The sequence below is a fragment of the Apteryx mantelli genome, chromosome 5 (genome assembly GCF_036417845.1).
Source record: "Apteryx mantelli isolate bAptMan1 chromosome 5, bAptMan1.hap1, whole genome shotgun sequence".
Lineage (NCBI taxonomy): Eukaryota > Metazoa > Chordata > Aves > Apterygiformes > Apterygidae > Apteryx > Apteryx mantelli.
In genome coordinates this window covers 50,381,396-50,401,681 of record NC_089982.1, presented here as the reverse complement: position 1 = coordinate 50,401,681, position 20,286 = coordinate 50,381,396, and the positions used below count along the sequence as shown (strand labels likewise).

General features: G+C 36.8%; 1 protein-coding gene across 5 annotated transcripts in view; it reads right to left on the bottom strand.

The window, feature by feature from the left end:
- The window catches only part of WWC2 (WW and C2 domain containing 2), a 109,902-nt gene that overhangs the window by 35,540 nt on the left and 54,076 nt on the right, over positions 1-20,286 (bottom strand). For 4 of the 5 annotated variants that reach the window (XM_067297936.1, XM_067297939.1, XM_067297938.1 and 1 more), the window contains exons 3-9: positions 17,621-17,824; positions 16,544-16,620; positions 11,686-11,765; positions 8,159-8,288; positions 7,530-7,676; positions 6,456-6,529; positions 1,916-2,158 (exon numbers count right to left, since the gene is read on the bottom strand). In XM_067297936.1, the coding sequence (XP_067154037.1) occupies positions 1,916-2,158; positions 6,456-6,529; positions 7,530-7,676; positions 8,159-8,288; positions 11,686-11,765; positions 16,544-16,620; positions 17,621-17,824 (955 nt within the window). The remainder of the gene's footprint in view (positions 1-1,915; positions 2,159-6,455; positions 6,530-7,529; positions 7,677-8,158; positions 8,289-11,685; positions 11,766-16,543; positions 16,621-17,620; positions 17,825-20,286) is intronic. The other variant, XM_067297940.1, reaches the window with a different exon arrangement.

Below are 20,286 nucleotides of genomic sequence, written 5' to 3'. Positions count from 1 at the left end.
ACGGTATCCATGAAACTTCATGAAAGAAAATAGTAATGCAACAACAGTGCAGCTCTTGGAAGATAAGATGTTGTGGTTGCTTCACTGATAAGGGAGAGGAGAATCTCTCTCATCTCCAAGAAAAAAAATGTTGATGTTTGATCTGATAAAATTAACTGTATCCTTTTCTCAAGTTAACATTTCAGGAAAAATTTTGTCTTTTTTTTTTTTTTTTTAAAGAAGAATTCAGATTTTCACACATAAGAAAAAAATCCTCAGAATAGGCTTGGTGTGAAAAGAATTAACTTACTCTGAAGCCATCAAGGGAGAAACAGTTTCAATATCAAAGAGTTTCAAGTAGGGATTCACCAGAATGGTAAATCAAAACAAAACCAAAACCCAAAAAACGTCCCCACACCAGAAGGTACCATAAATACTGCCTCAACAAGCAGAGTATGATATGAAACCTTTCAGCAGCTTCCGAAAGAGATGGATATATCACTTTTTAAGTTACAGTATGCAAATCAAAGAAGAAAAGTTGAAAGAAAACAGAGGAAAAAAAAAATCTAAAAGTGAAATAAGTAGTTGTGTTGCTATACAGCGGAAAAAAACCCTGCTGGCTCATTTCATCTTGACAATGGGAGACAATTTTACTTGTCCTTGGTACTCTTAAGTTTGGAATCTGACATGTATGGAAAAAAGGTCAGGTGCTGAATTTTCTTCAGCACTGAACATGCAAATGCAAAACATAAGACTAAGACATCAGCTATTTACAGCATGAGTGGAGATTTAGCTATAACCTACCATGGCATATTATCAAAATATTTAAACATTTTAATTTGTGAACATGATTTTATTATTGACCCCTTATTCTCTCATTATTAACGGAAGTCAGAAAGCAATGGATCCATGGTAATTTAGATATTGCTAACACAGAGAGGCATTTTTCTCCTGTAAAAATATAGTTTCGCTAGGACACAGCCCTTCTTTTAAAACATTTCTGGATTCTCAATTTAATGTTTTATAATATTAGAAAGTGTACAAATATGTTTAAAAATCATGCCTAATTTGGACACACATATTTTGTCAACAACAAAAAAATCTCCTCACTGCTCAGCTACAATGTAGGGCCCAACTTTTACCGTCACTAAACGAATCTGGTGAAACTGGAGCAAGAGCAGGCCTTTACTAGCAGGGGGAAGTAGGAAAGTGTTATAACGCCAATTGTATTACTTCTATAAAGCACACTAAACTGATACAACTACATTTTTGTTTTTATTGAATTTTTATATCTAATGTGAAGTTCTCATAAATTTATTTCCATCTGCAGTGGATAGAAAGTCTATTTGCAACAAACTCCTTTGATTTTCTCAAACACCATACCCGATTATGAGGTTTATTGTGGGAGCTGCTTCCGTTATTAGTTAGGAAACAACAAGTTAGGAAGGTTTTCCAGCAATTATGCTGTTCCTCTGAAACATTTGAAACTTTTTTTTTTCTTTTGGTTGCATTTTTGTATGTAATAAAACTCACAATGAAAGGTTTCAGATGTTGCAACAATCAAGATAATCTTTGTAACCTGAGTTCAAGTAGTTTACAGCTATTATCAGAAACTAGTGAATGATGTATTGCCCTCCTGCCGGTATGTTGACATTCCTTAGTTATTTAACATCTGTCACAGGCATTTTCATGCTGGTAACAAACACGGAGCAACTGATATTGCAGAGCACATACAGGGTGGGCGCATTCTCTCACAGTACAGAAGAATTCTTTGTGCTACTGCCCAGCAAACTAATAACAAATTTAATTAAGATCTACATAGACTGGTGTTACTGAAGGAAAAAAGCCCATCAAGGCATAGTTCAGGGTCTGTAATGAGTACAAAGGTCAGATTGTAGAAAGAAGCATTTAATATTAGCAAAACACAACCCCTTACCTTTCAGCAAGTGCTTGACTAGGCGTGCTTTTTACAGACAGCAGCTCTTCTTCAAGCCTCCTCCTTTCGGCTTCTAGCTGCTCTAGCTCATCTGGAGTACGTTTGCGTGGTGTAATAAACTGGAGTTCCTTTAGAAGCTCTTCTTTTTCATTGATTAACATCAGTTTTTCCTTTTCCGCATCCAGTGTCCCAGGCCAGGCCTCACTATCTAGCTTGGACAGTTCGATCTTTAAGTTAGCCATACTAAAATAAAACATACCAGACTTGTCTGAGCGCAGCACATCATACAATTTGCAGGAAACACAGAAATGATGCAGTATTTTGAAAGGTATCAGGATACTTATCAGGATATAACATTTTCTACTTAAGGCTACCTACTTTAATTTTTTTTTCACTGGAATGCATACTTGGCCAGAAAAGTAAGCCATCTATCTAGAGCAACAGGCTGTGTAATCTTTTCTCTGTCCTGGATACCACAAAAGATGGTATTTCTGAGAAGCACTTCATTCTCTTCCCCACAAAGAAATTTCTGCCAAACTCTGGAACTATGAACTTGGTGCCCTTTCTAAACTCACCTGTTTCATATATGGAAGAATACTAAAATGAACAGCAATATATGCTTGTCGTGGAACAACCAGAATACAATTTAGCTTATTCATTAAAATTTTTTTTCTCCTGTTGTTCAGATGTTTAGTTTAAATAAAACAACTTTAATAAGTGCTTTAGTGGAAATGATCTGTCAGGGTAACATAGTAGCGGCACTTTGCTTTACCCAGTGGTATGATCTATTTCTTCCAAGCTGTTAGAGGCTGATTACTCCTTAGAAACAGTACACAACCTTTGTGAAAGAACAAGCACAACAGTAAGGCGCTCACTTCAGTGGCGTGTATGAATGAAAATCTTAAGAGGCAAAAGGTTCTTTGATGTGATTAAAAGAAAAGGTAATATGACAGCGGCTGCCTAAAGGAAAAGGTTAATTAATTTAAGTGTGTGATTGCCGTTCCCATTGCAGATGTCAGACCAAAAATTTAGGAGAGCCAAGACTTAGTTATCTATACATATAGTATAGATACACATATACACACAATGGAAACAGAAGTTTCCCTACATTATTATTACACTGTAACTCATTCCTCCTTAAGAAAGATTATTTCCAATATTGAGCCTCCATAATCATTCTGTCTTTGGTCTCTGCAGTGCAGCTTAAAAATTGCAGGTTTTGGAACAAAGACTTACTGCCCACGGGAAATTATATAAAGCACAAAAACTCCCACAACAAGTGCCACATATCTAGTGATATGCCAGATGATAACATGCAGGCACTTCCTACCTTGGCCACACCTGAACCAGCTGCATAGATAAAGATATGGAAGCTTTGAACCAAGTAAAGTTTCCTAGTCTCCTGCGCCTCTTTCTTGTAGGCTGGGAGAAAGGCAGAGAAAGGAAAAGTAAAAAAACAAAGCTGTTCCTAGGCAATCTAGGGCAAGAGGAACTGATCTGTTACTTTTATTTATTTATGACTGCCATAATTAAATACACCTAAGTCAGCTCATCAGCTAATACAAGTCTGTGCAACTTCAATGTTACCAGACACTACCTAAGGTAATGGCCCATGCCATATTGCATAAACACACAGGGAAAATTTGGTATGTATAATCTTTCTGTAGTCCTGACAGATTTCTGTGAAAACATTTTTCTTCCTTCCAGTCTGTTTTCTGTGGTTAACAAAGCTAATAATATCATGCTTATTTAGCAACTTGATTATTAACTTTACAGTACATCAAGGCATTTATTTATGGTCAAAGCTAAGAATAGTTAATGTTGACTCTAACTATCCCATTGCTTACACTAGAAGCTTAAGGGGAAAAAAACATTTTATTCACAGAGATAAGATTTGCTTCTTATCTCTACCTCCAGGAAAAAACAGCAGCTTAAAAAAACTGAAAAAACCCATCCACCCAAAAAAACCCCTGCAAGAACTACTTTGACTCAGGATATTTTCACAGAACAACAATGCAAAATAAATGGAAATACAATCAGCAGGGCTACCACAACCAAATGGTAGGATGAAGTGAAATGAAGCATTTCAACATACTTTGCAGCTCTTATATCTATCATTATACTCAACAGTCCTTCCAAGGAGCAGTACTCGGAGGAAAACCAACTGGATAATTTCAGATGGATAATGAGATGTTAAGACTTTCATCTCCAGGTCACTGGTTCTAGCTAACCTTGTTCTGCAAGTAGCTGCTACTGACAGCTGCTCGATGGCTTGTGGAATGGGATAATGGTCTCTGAACAGTTCTTTTGCTCCCTCTGCTATAGATGACTCTCTGCTATCACAGCTGACACCCTTTCTAGCTGCCTCATTAGAAAGGCAAAGAACTAAATGGACATGAAAACTGAACTGCTCTCACTCTTTTGAGGTAGTCCTTGCTCAACAGGTCAAGACACATTAAATAGTTTCACCACGCTGGGAAATCACTGTCAGCATGCTATACCCCATCCCTCTAAGTAACAATTTCAACCTGGAGCACACTGAATTTGGCACAGTTGACAAACATCAAATTCATCAGCTTCCTTGTGTGCATCTGATTTTGTCAAAGCCAATAAATTTTAATGTTGCTTAAATATGTCAAATTTGGGCCACGCAACTTACTACTTTCCTCAAAATCCCAAGAGTACCTACAGACAATATTCCATCTCTTCAAGACACTTTGCTGGCTAAACAATATTAAATATGCAACATGCAAAACTGTCTGATAATTTTCAGAGAAGTTCACTTTTAAGATCCTCTCTTTCTCTTAGTTCTATTAACACAAAACAAGTAAGAATTTGCACATTCAATATTTCAGAAAGGATAGTCATAATAAGTATGTTATAGTGATGATTATAATTGCCATAATAATTTTCTTGAGGGGTGGTGATATGTAATTAGATATTGAAGTTTCTGTGGAAACTGGAACGTTTTCCTCATTATTTCAGGATATGAATACTTTATTAAAGTAACCCTGTAGTCACTGATGAAACTGGTATGTCCCAACCCTTTAAAGACTTTATCAGCATCTTTCAAGGGATCTCACACTCTTATTTAAGGCTGAAAGGAATATTCGTTATTGGTCAGTTCTCAGACAAAAACTAATTAAGATAGCATTTAAGAGAAGATAATTTAACCTTGAAACACCACTAGCAAATTATAGAGAATAAATACTTGAGTATGTAAAGGTAAGTACCTGAGCTACTGCAATTTTGACCCACTTTGACTGACTAATTTGTGGGAAGGTGAGATCTTGTGCTGCAGTACACTCTACTCCAAACACTGTGCTTTTTATCGGGTAGAAACGGTAAACTGACTTACTGCCAGAGTATTTTTTTTTCCCCTACAAATGAGAGAGAAAACATGATGACGGGACTTCTCGGTATCAGGACAAAAGAGTGCTAAAGCTACTGTGTTTGTTCAGTATTGAACTTGTATGATTTTAGCTCTGGGTCGTCATCTAAATGATATTGACTGTCAGCTGGTGTTTTAGATGCATATGGATGGCAGAGTAAATGGTATTTTTGGCACAGTTTTGTCTGGGGGAAAGCACTAATTTTTATTTTGTCCTTTTTTTTTTTTAATAAAAAAAGGAACTTCAGGTGTGAAAATTTCTATTTTCCTTAGATTTCAAAGCGCCTTCATAGGAAAAGTTATAACATTTCTAAGCAGCTGAAACACCTTCTAATTATGTGAAAAGTATTAGAGAACAATACAACACAACTAATACCTTCATAACAAAGATATATCCATGCTTTTTTTTTTTTTTTTTAAATAGAGAAAATAAATCTTCTCTCAGAATTATGCAGCACTATTCCTTTGGAGCATCAGCAGGCATGTAATTCTAACCCAGAATGTTCTGCGTTCTGATGTCCATTTTCTGGTGCTGCAGCAATTCACCAAAATGGCACTGCCTTCATGAGCAACCACTACAGAACTTACTTGAAAGGCATTCCACATTCATCAGGGGGCAGTTTCTAATTTCTTCTCTCATCAGGTTAAAAATCATTAAAAAAACCCAACCCCACAGTGATAACAAGTATTTAAATTATCCAAGGTCCCCAGGGAAAAAGAGATAATTAAGCCTACCAGCTTTGCACTGGAACTCTGAAGCAACTCTAAAACTGAAGAGCCATCAGAGGCACAAGCTGATATGATGATCCCAAATAACGATTTAAATGGGCATAAGTGGCTCGGCAACTCCTTTCAATGGAAAGCCAGTTTACTCCATTCCCTTAAGCCAGAAACTGCCATCAGCTTGTCACTGTCTGCATTTTATTTCTTAACATATGAAATTTAGCATTAAATGTAAAATCTACTATTCAAAAGTACCAATGACTCCAGAAAGTCTCTTGCATACTGAAGAAACATTTTGCAATATTACCTACAGCTCATCCAGAGAGCCGGTCCACTAGATGTCACTGCAAGCACAACGTTAGTGCTGCAGAGACCTGAAACCTCCCAATGCGGACCGTAATTTAACAAAGCAACTAACCCTATTACCTTCTTTTTGCCTCTTCATATTGAAGACTTAGTCTGACCTTTTCAGCCAAATTTGATCTACTTTTTGCTCCAACCTGTTGAGAAAAAACAGTAGCCTTATTACTGTGTAAAACTGTTAAGTCAATCAACAATACAAAGCAAATGCACAGGCTAGAAAGAAAAAAATACTATTTAAAAAATAAAAACATATCCATTTACTGCCATACACTTGCTAACTCTTAAAGATCAAGGTAGGAAGCTACTCTGATGCACAAAACACAGTGATGTTTTCTTTTGATAAGTTTATCTATTTTTAACTACCATGCTACCAATTGTCCATATTCCAGAGTAAAGCAAGTGCATTTTCAAAGAAGTCTTGCATTGATTTCACCCCAAATTTGATCTCCTTTGAACTCCACTGAACTCAGAATTTAGGATTAAGTCAGTGCATTTCAAAGCAAGACTTCAATAAAATTGCTAAAAACACATACAAGCTTATCTCTTTGTTTGGAAAACTTAGTACAAGCTCTTCCGTATAAATTTAGTTCACAAAACTTCAAGGAGAGTGCCCAAAATAAGCACAACATTTTGGCTGCAAATATACTGTAATATATAGATCAGTGAAACAGAGAAGTTTTAATGGACCACTGATCAGGTTGTTCCATTAACTGTTTTTAGCTGCTTGAAATGAAATCGAACGGTTAAATTCTGAGATCCTTTTTCTGAAAGTTAAAAACATCTTCATTTCAGATTAAGTTTGTAAGGTGCAACTGATCCTATAAACAGTACCAAAAACTATCTACTTAAAAAGTGATCTTTATTGCAGTAGAATTGTTTGATTAGATCAGATTGCCATGAATGCTTCATGCCAAATGTAAAAACATCCTCTGAATCTTCATTTAAGATTTATGGGAAAAATCAGAAAATCGTTACTCAGTAATTTTCAACTAAACGTGTGTGTATATATATATACATACATACATACACACACACACCCCTATCTGCAATAGTAAATAAGCATTTGATTCAAATCCCATCAACTGCAGCATTGTGATTCAATTTCTCTTTGCACTTGACAAAATGAAAAAAGCTCACCTCACCAGAAATGTCAGTCTGAGACCCTGCATCCAGAGTTTGTCTAGAAAAAGACAGCTGAGAGTTTACAGAGTTTGAACACAAGTCTGGTTCAGATCTCCCAATGGTCTGGTCAAGACTGAATTTCTCTCTCAGCTTGGCAAGACTCTGTCCAGGAAACAGAGAATGTGGTGGTGTTACATCTGCTTTGCACTTTACAGTGCTTACAACCACTAGTAGCAATGCCTGCCAAACAGTTTCTCTCAAAAAATGTTTACATAAAAGACTCCAACATAAAAATTCTGTTTTCAGTTTACATTAAGCAAACTATCCTTTCAACCAAACAGTTGATAGGTGACACTAAGGACCATCAACACCTGTGACAATATAAAGGTAACATATGCATTGTACCTTATCTACAAGTTTAGATATCTGTGCTCTCAAACTCACTGTCACTGAGTGGCTTTTTGAGTTAGGAAAGTCACAGGCTTCACTTTCTCCATCTAAAAATTGCTTTTAATACTGATTTAGCTCATGAAGAATTTTGAGATTCCCCTAAATAAAAGTATAAAATGCAAATATTTAGCATAAATAAAGTTTCTTAAGATAAAACAAATCCACACGAAACTTGCATCAATCCCACAAAATACCTTCATTAGATCTTGTTTTTCTCTCTCCCCTGAACTTATGGCCTTTCTGATAGACTTCAATTCACTCAGAATGGCTTTGGCCTCACAGAGTTCATACCCACTCTGGCCTCCAGACATTTTTTGGTCAATTCTGTGGAAAAAAAAAATAATTGTAATACTAGATACAGAAAATAAAATTAACATCTCTGCTGCTCCGTTTCAGGTAGAAGCACAGTTAGAGAACAGAGGGAAGGACATAAGACGTACTGCTTACTTCAACAGTCATGCAAAGAGGAAAATGGACAGGGAAGTCTCCATTAGAGTATTTACCACATAATCCTTGGCAAAAATGTCACGCTGTGGGTCACACACAGTGTCCAGTGGATGGGCTTTCCTGACATCAGGAAATTTTGTAGAAAAATTCCTGTTGGCATTAAAACCAGTTCAGCTGAACTACTGGGAGCCTTACCAAAGCCAGAGACTCCACAAGCAATTTTAGCTGATCCAGTCATAAAGACACGAGGAGCAGAGAGCGCTACCTAATGCAAGATTCCTACCGATGCTACCAGGGCACAGCAGTTCTGCTGACAAAACTACCAAAATTCTCATCCACACCTTAACTCTCTGCAATAGAGAAGTAGCTTTGGGGTACAGTTTTCACACTATTAACTGTTAATGAACCTTACACAAGTAGAATTTATTATTAATACTATCTCCCTACCCAGATACACAATGTGGCATTTGACAGACAAGTCAGCTTTTTGGTATTAATCAGTCTCGCAGAGAAGAAATGCAACCTCTTGTTTGCCCTAATCCTAAGCATTAACAGTCCAGAACAGCTGTTCTGCTTACATAGGCAGCAGGCTCTCTCTCACCCACAGAATCTCTGGATAATAATACCGTATCTCATACATTGGAAAATTTACCAAATTCCTGGAGCATCAAAGATTTAGGACCCCCTCCACCCGAAATTAGAGACAAAAAGATATTTAACTGTTGTCTTTACATATTTTCTTCAACAAGTACAGTTTGTAAACACATTTCTCCCACCTCTAATTCAACTGAATATTTCATAGCATCATACAAATGATTGCAACTGTGCTTCAAAAATTAAAAACAACAGGCATCTTCACAGAAGTCCAGCATCTAGTACAGAATATATTCTTTTCTAATGCAATTGTTTTTCTGCTTTTATCATTCATCATCTTCAGTAGCAGACATTAACCTTTTAAGCGAGGAATGAACAAACACTTTAATGATCAGAAGTGATCTTGAGCACCCCCTGCAAGAGCAAACTTAGACAAAATTCTTGTAACAGGGTACTCTATTTTTCTTCCAATTTTGTATACAAGATTACAATGTTCTAAAGTAGTCTTTAAAAGGTGTGAGCGTGTCTTTTTCCCTTTTTCCACATTTCAGTTTTTGTGCAAAAGCAATCTGCATTTGCACAAGAAAATTACCTCTACGACTCAGCACTCAGATTCCTATTCAAGATTTTTTTTTTTTAAACTTGAAAGTTCCTCAAACTCTTTCATAGGTAGGCAATTATTTATTGCCCAACAACACTCAATTTTTGGTAAGTTATCAGGTGTCTAAGGTCAAATAGATAGAGGATGTGCCAACAGTTGGGGTCACGAATAAACAGTTGGTTAATACACCACATTCTGCCTAGTAATATGATGTGCCACATTCAAATTGCAACTGCTTTATTCTGTATATAATTAAGATGGAGACGAAGAATATCTGACATATAAGGTATTCCATCTTCCTGTTTTAAATTAACGGGATTACTACTGTTCAGAAGTGGCTGACTGAATTTTTACAATAAACGCCTATTGTGTTCTTGTGGAATGCTGTTGACAGTTTCTGAAATGTGCTTTGGATTCCCATCAAAATGGCTTGTGAGCAAGCTGCTTTAAAACAATACTTCATTGTTGAATTAATATAATAAAACCAGCATGGTTGGCTAACCTTTAATCCTGGGATAGCAGCGTGAGTTTTTACTACTTTAAGCTTTAGAATCAATATGTCTTCTTTCCTTTTTTCTAAACTTTGCTTTGAATGAAGTCTGTTTATGGCTAAATAAAACCAAGCAATTATTCTTTTCTCCCCTTTTTCTCACCTTTCACTAGTCTTTATATATTTAAATAACAAACAAATCCTTCATTTCTGTTCTAGTCAAAATGAAGGTGGATAGGGACTTGACTGATATCATCCTAAAGTGCTGAAGGCTTTCAGTTCCCAAGTGACTTCAAACTTTGCATACTAGAAAAATAATTTGGTTGTTCTCGACATGTCTAGTTACGACAGAACTCATGGAGCAACACCTGTGTTCACTATTGTTTCTAGCCATTTCCCAGACCAGAATTTTTTTCCTCATTTCAGAGAAATCATACTGTGTAGAACTGTTATATTAAAATACACAGGAAATAGCCTAAAACACATCTTGGTTAGAGCTGGGAACTAAGCCCTAATCTTTCAGCTCCAAACAGATTCTCTCAGTCATCCTCAGGAAATCACTTCTCTGTATTTTGGTACTCTACCTGCAAGATAGAATATACTTCCCTTCTCCCACCTTTTGTCTGCATTCTCTATATAGACTGCAAGCTCTCCAGGAGAAAGATTATTACTTATGTGACAGTATGCTACCATACAGAAGAGGCCCTGAAAGAAGGGTAAATGCATCCAGACAATATTATACTATAATGCTGCAACATTGCTTCTGCTACTGGAACCAGTGTACTAAGTGCACACAGCTCAGCACTATGTAAATGTACCCTGAATGCATGGGTACAATACAATACAGAAAACAATTAACATTATTAAATCTCTGTTCTCACTGGTGAAGAAAAATATGTATGTTAGCAAGGTTTCCACTGTAGTGAATAACCACCATATTCCCTCCGGTGAAAGTTCTGAGTAATGTTTAACATTTTAGGGCCCAACTTTATAAGTTAGGAGCAGCAGGCAGCGCTCAGACTGAGGAAAAAAAAAAAGTCAGTCTCTAATAATCCAGCTGGTTAAAGACCCAGAATGCTCACTGGCTTCAGCATCAGACCTTTGGTGCCCAGGCGTCCCAGCAACTGGAACAAAGCAAGCCAGGTCTTTAATCCTCAGACTGTGACGCATTTCAAACTATGCACAGTTGTGCACCCTGTATACCTCTAACAACAGCACCCTACTCTCTCTCTCTCTTGAGCCCAGAGGTAGACAGGGAGGAGAAAAGAGACTTTTTTTTTTTAATGGAGTATGCAAAGCAGCCAAATTCCTCCTAGGGAACCTTAACTACTGACCCTCTTTCTGCCTCTCTGCAACATATGTGACTTCGCGGAAAAAAAACAAGAGCGGGAACAGATTTATCTCATGTTTTCACTTGCATAATAGGTTTACCATTTCTACAGATTTCCTGTTTTCTAATGGCAAAAAGAGTTATTAGACTCTCAATTTTTTCCCCAATAATTATATCACATGAAATGTATTCAATTCTGCGACAAAACAGAAATGGGAAGACTGACTGAAGTCAACTTCAACTATTTTCTTATACTCACTGTTGCAGCGTTTCAAAGCCCTGTTCTTTGTACAGCAGCTCTTGCTTCATCTGAGAGAGTTCCCTCTTCAGCTTCTTAACCTTGTGTGTTAAATCAAAGCAAGACTTAGAAAATTCCTCGTTATATGGCATAACACACGGCTTTGAACAATTAATGCATTCTCTACATCAGATGAGGAAAAAAGACTGTAAATTGCTCTACTGACACATATTAAAAACAAATGGATCTGTTCTCTTCTTGATGTCTATGGGTAACATGCTTTAGTATTAAAGGGACACAAGCAGATTAAATCACATTCCTTATTTGTATCGATACCACACTGTGTTATTAAACCTGAGAGAACTTTAACAAGTAATTTACTTCTCACTTGTTAAGCATGCATTCCAACTGTCCTACAGGGACATTCCTGTTTATTTTTAAGCTTGTTATATTTTCATTTTTTCATTCCAGGAAGCTCTCAGTCCTTTACACTGGAAAAGACAAAGTATGTACTCCTTTTTTTCTAAGAATTGTCCTTTCTTATAAAACCTTATAGACACTGGACCCCTAAGTATATAACGTACATTAAATCAGAAAAGACAATCACAAAACACATTTGTATTGCAAATATATGCATTAATTTAATAGAAATATCTTTGGTCTACTTTCTACTTCCCTAAATTTGCAGGCTTTTTTTTTTTAATCTTAAAATTCCTATTTCAAATGCTAACACATATGAGTACACTACACAAAATATTTTTGAATCAATGTTTTAAAAAAAAAATTTTTCTTCCATTTAATTTTATATCACACTTCCCAAACATACTAAAACAAAGTTTCTGGAACACCTTTGAAACGGTGTTCTTTTAACGCAAATTAAAATTTATCCTCAGTTTACACATGGCGACAGAAATGCTGACGTGAAATATGGAGTCCCAAATTTTGGTATTTATACACCTGCATCTGCCTCATTTGTGCTCTACATACTAGTCAGATCTCGTTAGGCTTTTTAACATTCCAATCAGTAATGTTAAACAGAGGAAAAGTTAAAAGTCCCCTGCTCTCACCTTCCGCTGTGAAATTCCTGCTCTAACATTCTGCTTGCTTACATATTTGTCTTAAGATATTTACTCTTACGAAAAAATGGAATATATTAAGAATTTTATCACTTTAATAACTGAAATTAATCTCAAAATTTGTCTCAGACTTTTTGGTTCCAACTCCCCTTAGATTTCCTACTCAGTCCTATTCTTCCAATCAGAAAATGTGAGATTCCCAACATGTCAGGTAACCAAAAGTATTGAGCATCAGCAGCTGTTAAATAGTCTTAAGAAAGACTCAAAATTCTTTGTACGTCTAAAATACCCCACTAATCTGGGTTTCTATATATGGGTTTAGGAACGATACTTAGGCATTTGAGTTTGCAACTTCTGGCTAATGAATTTTCTGTGACAGAAATAAAATGCTTTCAATCTCCATTTTCTCCAAAGCAAAATTCATTACCTAAATTATGGGTTAGTTTCAGGCTATTGAAAATTATCATCACTAGCTGTTTCACTTTTATTTTGACCATACTGGAAATTTAGCATAATAAATGAGCAACTTCTAACTACACATTCAAGCTCTCATTAACTATATCTTACCTGACTAGCATGACACTTCCCTGCAGTTAAGCAGAACAGTGAACTAAATGAGAATTTAAACCCCCCAAAATAATCTCTCTCAAGTATTCTAATCAACTGATGCAGTATCAACTCTGGGTTCCACGCAATGTTTAAAATATAAAGTCCCAATTTTTCCTAGAAACACAGAACAGCTAAACTTTTCAAAACAGAGAAGTGAATTTATAGTAATTGCACATAGCACAATTGATTTCAACTTAGAGGACTGGATCCCTCAGAAATCCCTATGTTTTCCTCTGAGTGTCCTCTGCTATAATTCATCATTTCATTATCAAGAAATGTGAGTTAGTTATGTTATCCTACAAGGATGTGACCTACATGATAATATAGACTGTGTTTACTGCACCATGTTTATATTAAACTCTTCTTGTGCTCCTTGTCTTCTCCTTCAAGACTTTTATAAAACTCCCTCTTTTTCACATCTTTGCACTTGTTTTATCCTTCATCCCTTTCCTAGTGCTTCTGCACTTCTTCCTAAGTCTCCTGCCTGACAGGCCTCTTCTGGCTGCATCTTGAAGCCTTCCTCCATGTCTAAGCTTTGAATTCCCTCCTTGTTCAACATCAACCTTTCTCTCTGCACTGAGATCCTATCTTTGACCAGGCTTCTGTGCTAACCCCGTCTACTCCCAGCACTCAAGTACTAATGGAATAAAATAAGAAACTCACTATTATATAAAGGTTCAACCCCTACTTATTGTATACGCATAATACATATTATGATCGCATATGCTTTGTATTGTTTGGATCATCTCACTGATGACTAATTCAGACCTCAAACAGTCCCACTCAATGTCTACTGCAGGACCAGATCCTGCAATTACAATCTTCTTGAGAAAGGTCTTTTTTCGCTCGCTTATTTTATATAAAGGCTGTCATATTTCTGTCATATGTTCTGCATGTTATACTGTGCAATAGGTAATTCATGTATCCAAAAAGTCCCATATGCATGTATTAGGCACAGATAACACGGAAAAGGCCAAAGGCCATTTCAGAATTTCCTCGAATGCTGGCTTTCTCCCCTCCAGCCACCATTAACCTTATGTTGCCATTAAGCCTCAGCCAGCGTGAGAGAGAAACAGGTTTAGTACATCTGACCTAATGGTTCACTAAACAATGTGCAAATTCTAACTAGTTGGCTAGCAGCTGGCTAATGACTAACTTTGTTTCCCCTCAAGTCCATGCATGCACATACTGTAGAACGCCAAAAAGCTGCACATGAGCAAAGCATCCTCAAACATTCAAATAAGGGCAAATTACGATAATACAGTCATACCTCTCTTGCCATCCTCCTTGAAAACCACTTTCCAGCCCTAGCATCGCAGGGCTCCACTTTTTGTTATCTCAATGATTTTCATATCCAGTGGGTTTGGATGACACCACAATTTATGCTGATACAGATATTCTTGGACAGCACTCTCCTAAACTCTGCAGACAAGATTCAGGTCACCTATTTTAGGCATGTTCATAACTTGGACTTTGCAATGCCAATATATCAGGTGTTGAGAACCAGCAGGGTGAGCTAGGCTCCTTGACTCCAACAAGCAACAAAGAGAGGAAGACACCTCCAAAAAATGAATTACTGTGATTAACACACTGCCTCTCTCCTCAGTGAATGGACAATCTGCAGATCCATATCCAAGAGTTGATTCAGGTTTCTGCATGCTGAGCTGGCAGCTAACCAGAGGAAAGTAATGAGGAAAAACTGAACATAGGACCATGCCTGAATTTTCCTCTCTTTGACTCTGAAGTGACTATAGCTATAATTTGTTGTGTGTTTTGTTCTGCAACAACACTGTTAACTTCCTAAATATACCAGTGATTCACTTGCCAAAGGGAATATCTGTTCCTGCTCTACTCATTTTAGAATGAAGCCCTCTCCCTTGCTTCTCATTCCTCTCCCATTCTTGCTCCTGCCAGGCTGGCTTCCTTATCGCCTTAGACTCTCCCTCCTAAGCTTACAAGATTTTCCTCCCACCTCCTCACTGCTGAAATGAGTTTTCTCACCAGCCACCTTTTCTCATGCTTAAAAAATAAGGGACTACAAGCTGAGATTGGCAAGGATGGACAGGGTGAACAAGCAGTCGGGGGTGGGGGGAGCGCAACATCTGGACACCAGTTTTACAGTGCATTCCATCACTAATTTAAGCCACTTTTTAATTTTTAATGAGCTATTCCACAATTCCTTTCAATCATTAATTGTTTATATTTCTAATCATAACTCTTACTGTATGTGAAGAAGGGTGTTGCTCTCTGAGGCTTCTGCGAGTACTGCTCTGTGCAGAATCCAGAAGGAGGCAATGAAAGAGCTAAATAACTGCCATCTCTTGTGCTGCCTCTACTCATGCAAAAATCTTTATCCCAGCCCTCATTCAAGCACTAAGTGGTGAGGTGCTGCCTTTTTAACCTGCATGGTCTGATCTAGTTTTTTTCTTTAGTAACTATAGAGAGCCCAGGCTACCCACAGAGCACTGTATGCCATAGCTTAAATAAATGAACTCCCTGTATAGATTTTAAATGTCTTCCACATCATTTCTTTCTTATTTAAAATTGATTCACTAGAGACTAAACTGTGAATCAAAATTCTTTTACATATTAAGAGATAACCAAATGCAATGCCTATAATATGAAGTCTACGTTAGTAACCTTGCTGAATAGAGCTGACCAAACAATGGATTTTTTGATACATTAGCAATTTAAAAAAAAGGCAGTAAAGTCTTGGTCTGAACTGTTCCATTTTGACAAAACAGAGAAAGTCTCACACCACTATCAAGAAGTGTGCTTTTAAACCAACACAAATTTATGAAGCAGTTCTTGTAGCTAGTGATACCTTTCTCACAGAAAATTGTGTAAAACAGTCATCTAGCTGCAGCTCATCTTGGCCTACTACTTTTCTATCTTCATGTGATTATTTTTACTCTTCCTTTAAAAAAATGAAAGCATAAAAGTAAGAATAGTTATCAGATTTACTTAAATCCACATCTAAATAGAATATCTTTCAGTTTCACCCAAATGTGTTACCTAAAAGTAACAGAGACAGTTTTAAAAATTCATTAAAAAACACTTGAATAGTATTTAATGAGAATATTGGGACATTTTAATATCAGTAAAAAAGATACCCCTGCTAGTTCAAGCTTTGCACTCTGTAGTCATAAGCTTTGCACAAAGAATTCAAATGAATTTAAATTAAGCACTCTCACCCTTAATCTGGTAGTGGAGATTTCAGCCTTCAGAATGTCAGGGTCATACTTGGTACTTGATGAGGAGCCTGAAAATACTTAAAACAAACAAACAAACAGACTATCAATTAGTCCCCTTCTTTGAAGAATTCATATTGATCTAAAATCTACAAATATAAAAGTGCAGAAAAATACTTTTTAAAAATATATATCCTTATTATAGAGCAGCATGGCAATAAATGAATAATAAAACTTCCTTCTGTTTTCTCCTACCAATATTTGGTATCTCTCTCTCCTTGCCTATGACAGAACCTAAAGGTAGCACCTTGTTTTCCCTGGCTTTCAACTATTTGTTTTCTATTTCCATTCTTCTAGCTGAGATATCTTGGAAACACCTCTTCCTGGAAGGTCTAATTTCTAAGGAGACTTCTGGAAAGCAGAGGCAGGTTTATTAAGAAGCCTGAGAGGTCCACTGCTCAGTTCTTCCTGAGTTGTACATGAGGCTTTTATCACATTAACCAATTTTAAGAAAGATGTTCTGTCAACAAACCAAACACAGGCCTCTGAAAGCAGTTTACTTTGTGCTAAATTCCTCACTCAATATTATTGCATGCATCTCCACTTCATCCCTGGCCACTGCACACAGACTGCAAATTTATTGTATGCTGTTCTTGTGAAGCAGCAAACAAATTCCTTGCTTGCTCTATTGAAGCTACTGTCAACGCAGTAGGGTCATTTTGGCATGCAGCCATGAAGTACAAGAGATCCTATTTACTTTGAACCTAGATTTGGTGGAATTTTGTTCCAAAAAACTGCATGACAAAATAGATTCCCAAGCCCACTGCTCTGAACCATAGCTCAAGGAGTTCAATTGCATCAGGCAGATGAGTGTTCTCTCCAGCAGAATATCTTTATATTAAAAAAAAAAAAAAAAAAAAGAGGGGGGGGGAAAGGAAAAAAAATGTAGGGATGCTATCTCTAAAAAAGCCAGAGTACAATATGTTCATAGAAAACCTTGAAAACTCATCCTAAAGTGAAACAGGATCCCCTGCAAGGCACAGATCAAAGAAGTTACATTGTATTTTCTACTGTACTTACAGCTTGTACGAGAGCTTGATTTTTCTTTGTAGGCATCATTCAATCGTATATACTCATCCAGTGCAAGTGCTAGCCTCTGTTCTTTCACCTGGTACAGTTCTTTCTGAGTACTGAGAGCATCCTGGGCTACTGTAAGATAATCTTTTAACATTCTCTCTTGTTCTTGCCTCCATTGTTTCCTGGGATCTTCTATCTGTGTTGTTTCTTTATAGGAAAAAAAGAAAGGTTTTAAATAGACCTCTGCTGAAATCTGCTCACAACTAAATTGTTTCTTTGCCTGTAATGCACAGTTGTAGAAGTATAAACCATGGAAAGTTGGGACGGGGCAGGGGGGAGGGAAACACACCCACACGAAACAAACTCAGTTTACATAACTTGAATACTCTGAGAAGTCCAGTTTTGTTTTAAATTAGTTGAACAAACTCTAAATCCTGGCTTCGGAAGTGCTTGCTTTTTAAAAAATGTTTTCACCTTGTTATCTGAGATCACAGCTTGTCTTTGGTTATTAGGCAGATGCTGATTTTAGTGAAGTTTTTCTTTGCCATGGTAGCACGTGTGTGAGAAACAGTATTTCAGTGATCAATTGCAAAATTAGAAATTAAGTTGCATAGGTAATGCTATATGTTAGATCATTCCTACATCCTAAATGTTGAATTAATAACACATTTTAAAACTCAAAAAAAAAAAAAAAAAAGCCTTTCACCCATATTTTTGCATCTGGAAATAATTGGATCAACAAAATTTTTTATATGACATGTTAAAATTGCATGCATTTCTGAACAGAAATGAAAAGTAATGTTAGGTATTCCATTTTTTTCAGCCCTCACCAACTTCATTAATTTACAGTCATATGCTATTCATGTGTTATACTGGTTCCCTATCCCTTTTTCCTCTATGAAAACAGCTTTTAACATTGGTTTCTCTGCTGTAACTGAACTAACAGAACGTTAATTCTCAAAATCGTCTCACCTAGCTCTATCCAGATCACTGTTAGGCATCAGATCCAACTGTAACTTTCTACTATGGTCAACAGAAGTAGAAAGCCACCTTCAGAGAGCACTTCATTCCAACTAAAATAGGTGCCTAAGATACATGGGACTGAACTGCCTTTTTGAGGTGTCTACTTTTTTCCACTGACTACACAGGTAATCTAAATGTGCAGGCTAGAATAGGCCCTTAACTTGTAAATGGCTTTAGGTCAGCCATTTCGACTCAAGGAGCCACACGGAAGACTTGCATAGAATGAATACAGCAAAGAATCTGACACACTGTAGCGCTATACAAAGCAAAATTTATGTGACGTGATCAATCCGACCGTGGGCTTTAAGATTTTCTTGATGTGTACATGCAAAAAAGAGGAATTCAAACCAAACGTCCAATCTTATCATTAGCATTTCCTGACTTAGTTCAACACATTTTGATGATGTACAATGAACATTCTTCTTTTAAAGCTATACTAAGTTGAAAAATTGATGTTCTCATAAGACATCTTCACGAAAATTCTGAAACCAAAATACAAACTGTGCACCATACCGCATTTTCATTGTCAGTTACATACTATAAATCTACATAGATGACAAAAAGAAATATTCAGTACTGAAGTATTTAAGAGCAAAGTATTTACTTCAGAATTTTTGCATAAATAGGGAAAAAAAGGTCAATCTCTGGGTTAGTCTTCCGACACCTTAGTTCTCCGAATTGCTTCAATGTGAGAACCTAAGCTGGTACATGGAGCAGAGAAAAAAAAGTGGGAATATGTGGATGAAGACAAGGGGAAAAATAAACAAACTGCAACAGAACCAGCTTGATTGCTTTACTGTAGTGAAACTGCACTTCCGAGAAACTGTAGAGAAACTGCATTTCTCTCAACTATAGATTTGAAAACACGTTTTGTAACAGTAGAAGCTGATAAGGACAGGGTCTGGTTAATAACAATTTACCATAGTGACTAACAGCTTTTCAACAGCCCTTTTTGGTGCTAGTATCACATAAACCAAAAAAATGGAAACAAAAAGAGGATACTAGAAAGTATCCCACAAAACTAACTCTGTAGAATCCTAAACTGGCAAGGTCTATATGATTACTGATGCCATTAAAAACAGACAGACAAACACAGATACCACGCTGGCAACCACTTCTGCAGTTACAAACATGACAAGCTTTTGTATTTCTACTAAGAAAGTTATTTCTTAGATGTACACAAAGCAAGCAGAGACATCATGTAAACCCAAGTGCAGTGAATAAGATTAAAGTAAAGAAGCTTTATACACAGTTGGTTTTCCAATAACCCCAACAGGGGCTCTCTCCCCACAGCTAACTATAGCTACAGACATGCACACACACACAATCCATGTTTCTAGCCACCTGCTCTTTTCCACAAAGATATCAGGCACACAAAGCAGCAAATCAATACCTTTTCTCTCCTCAAATGGTCAACACGTCCCTATCGTCCCTATCTGTGGCCACTTATTGCTGTTGTGCTTTAACACACCTCCACTTTCACAGTTATTTACACAAGATAAGAAGTGCTGGTTTTCAGAGGTGTCCCTTTTGTGAAGTAGGATGAAGAGCATCAAGCAGGATTCTCATGGGTCAGTGATCAAACAGGATAAATGCAGTTATGTTGGTGTTTTAGAAGACTGTAATGATGCGATTGTGTTTTAAGA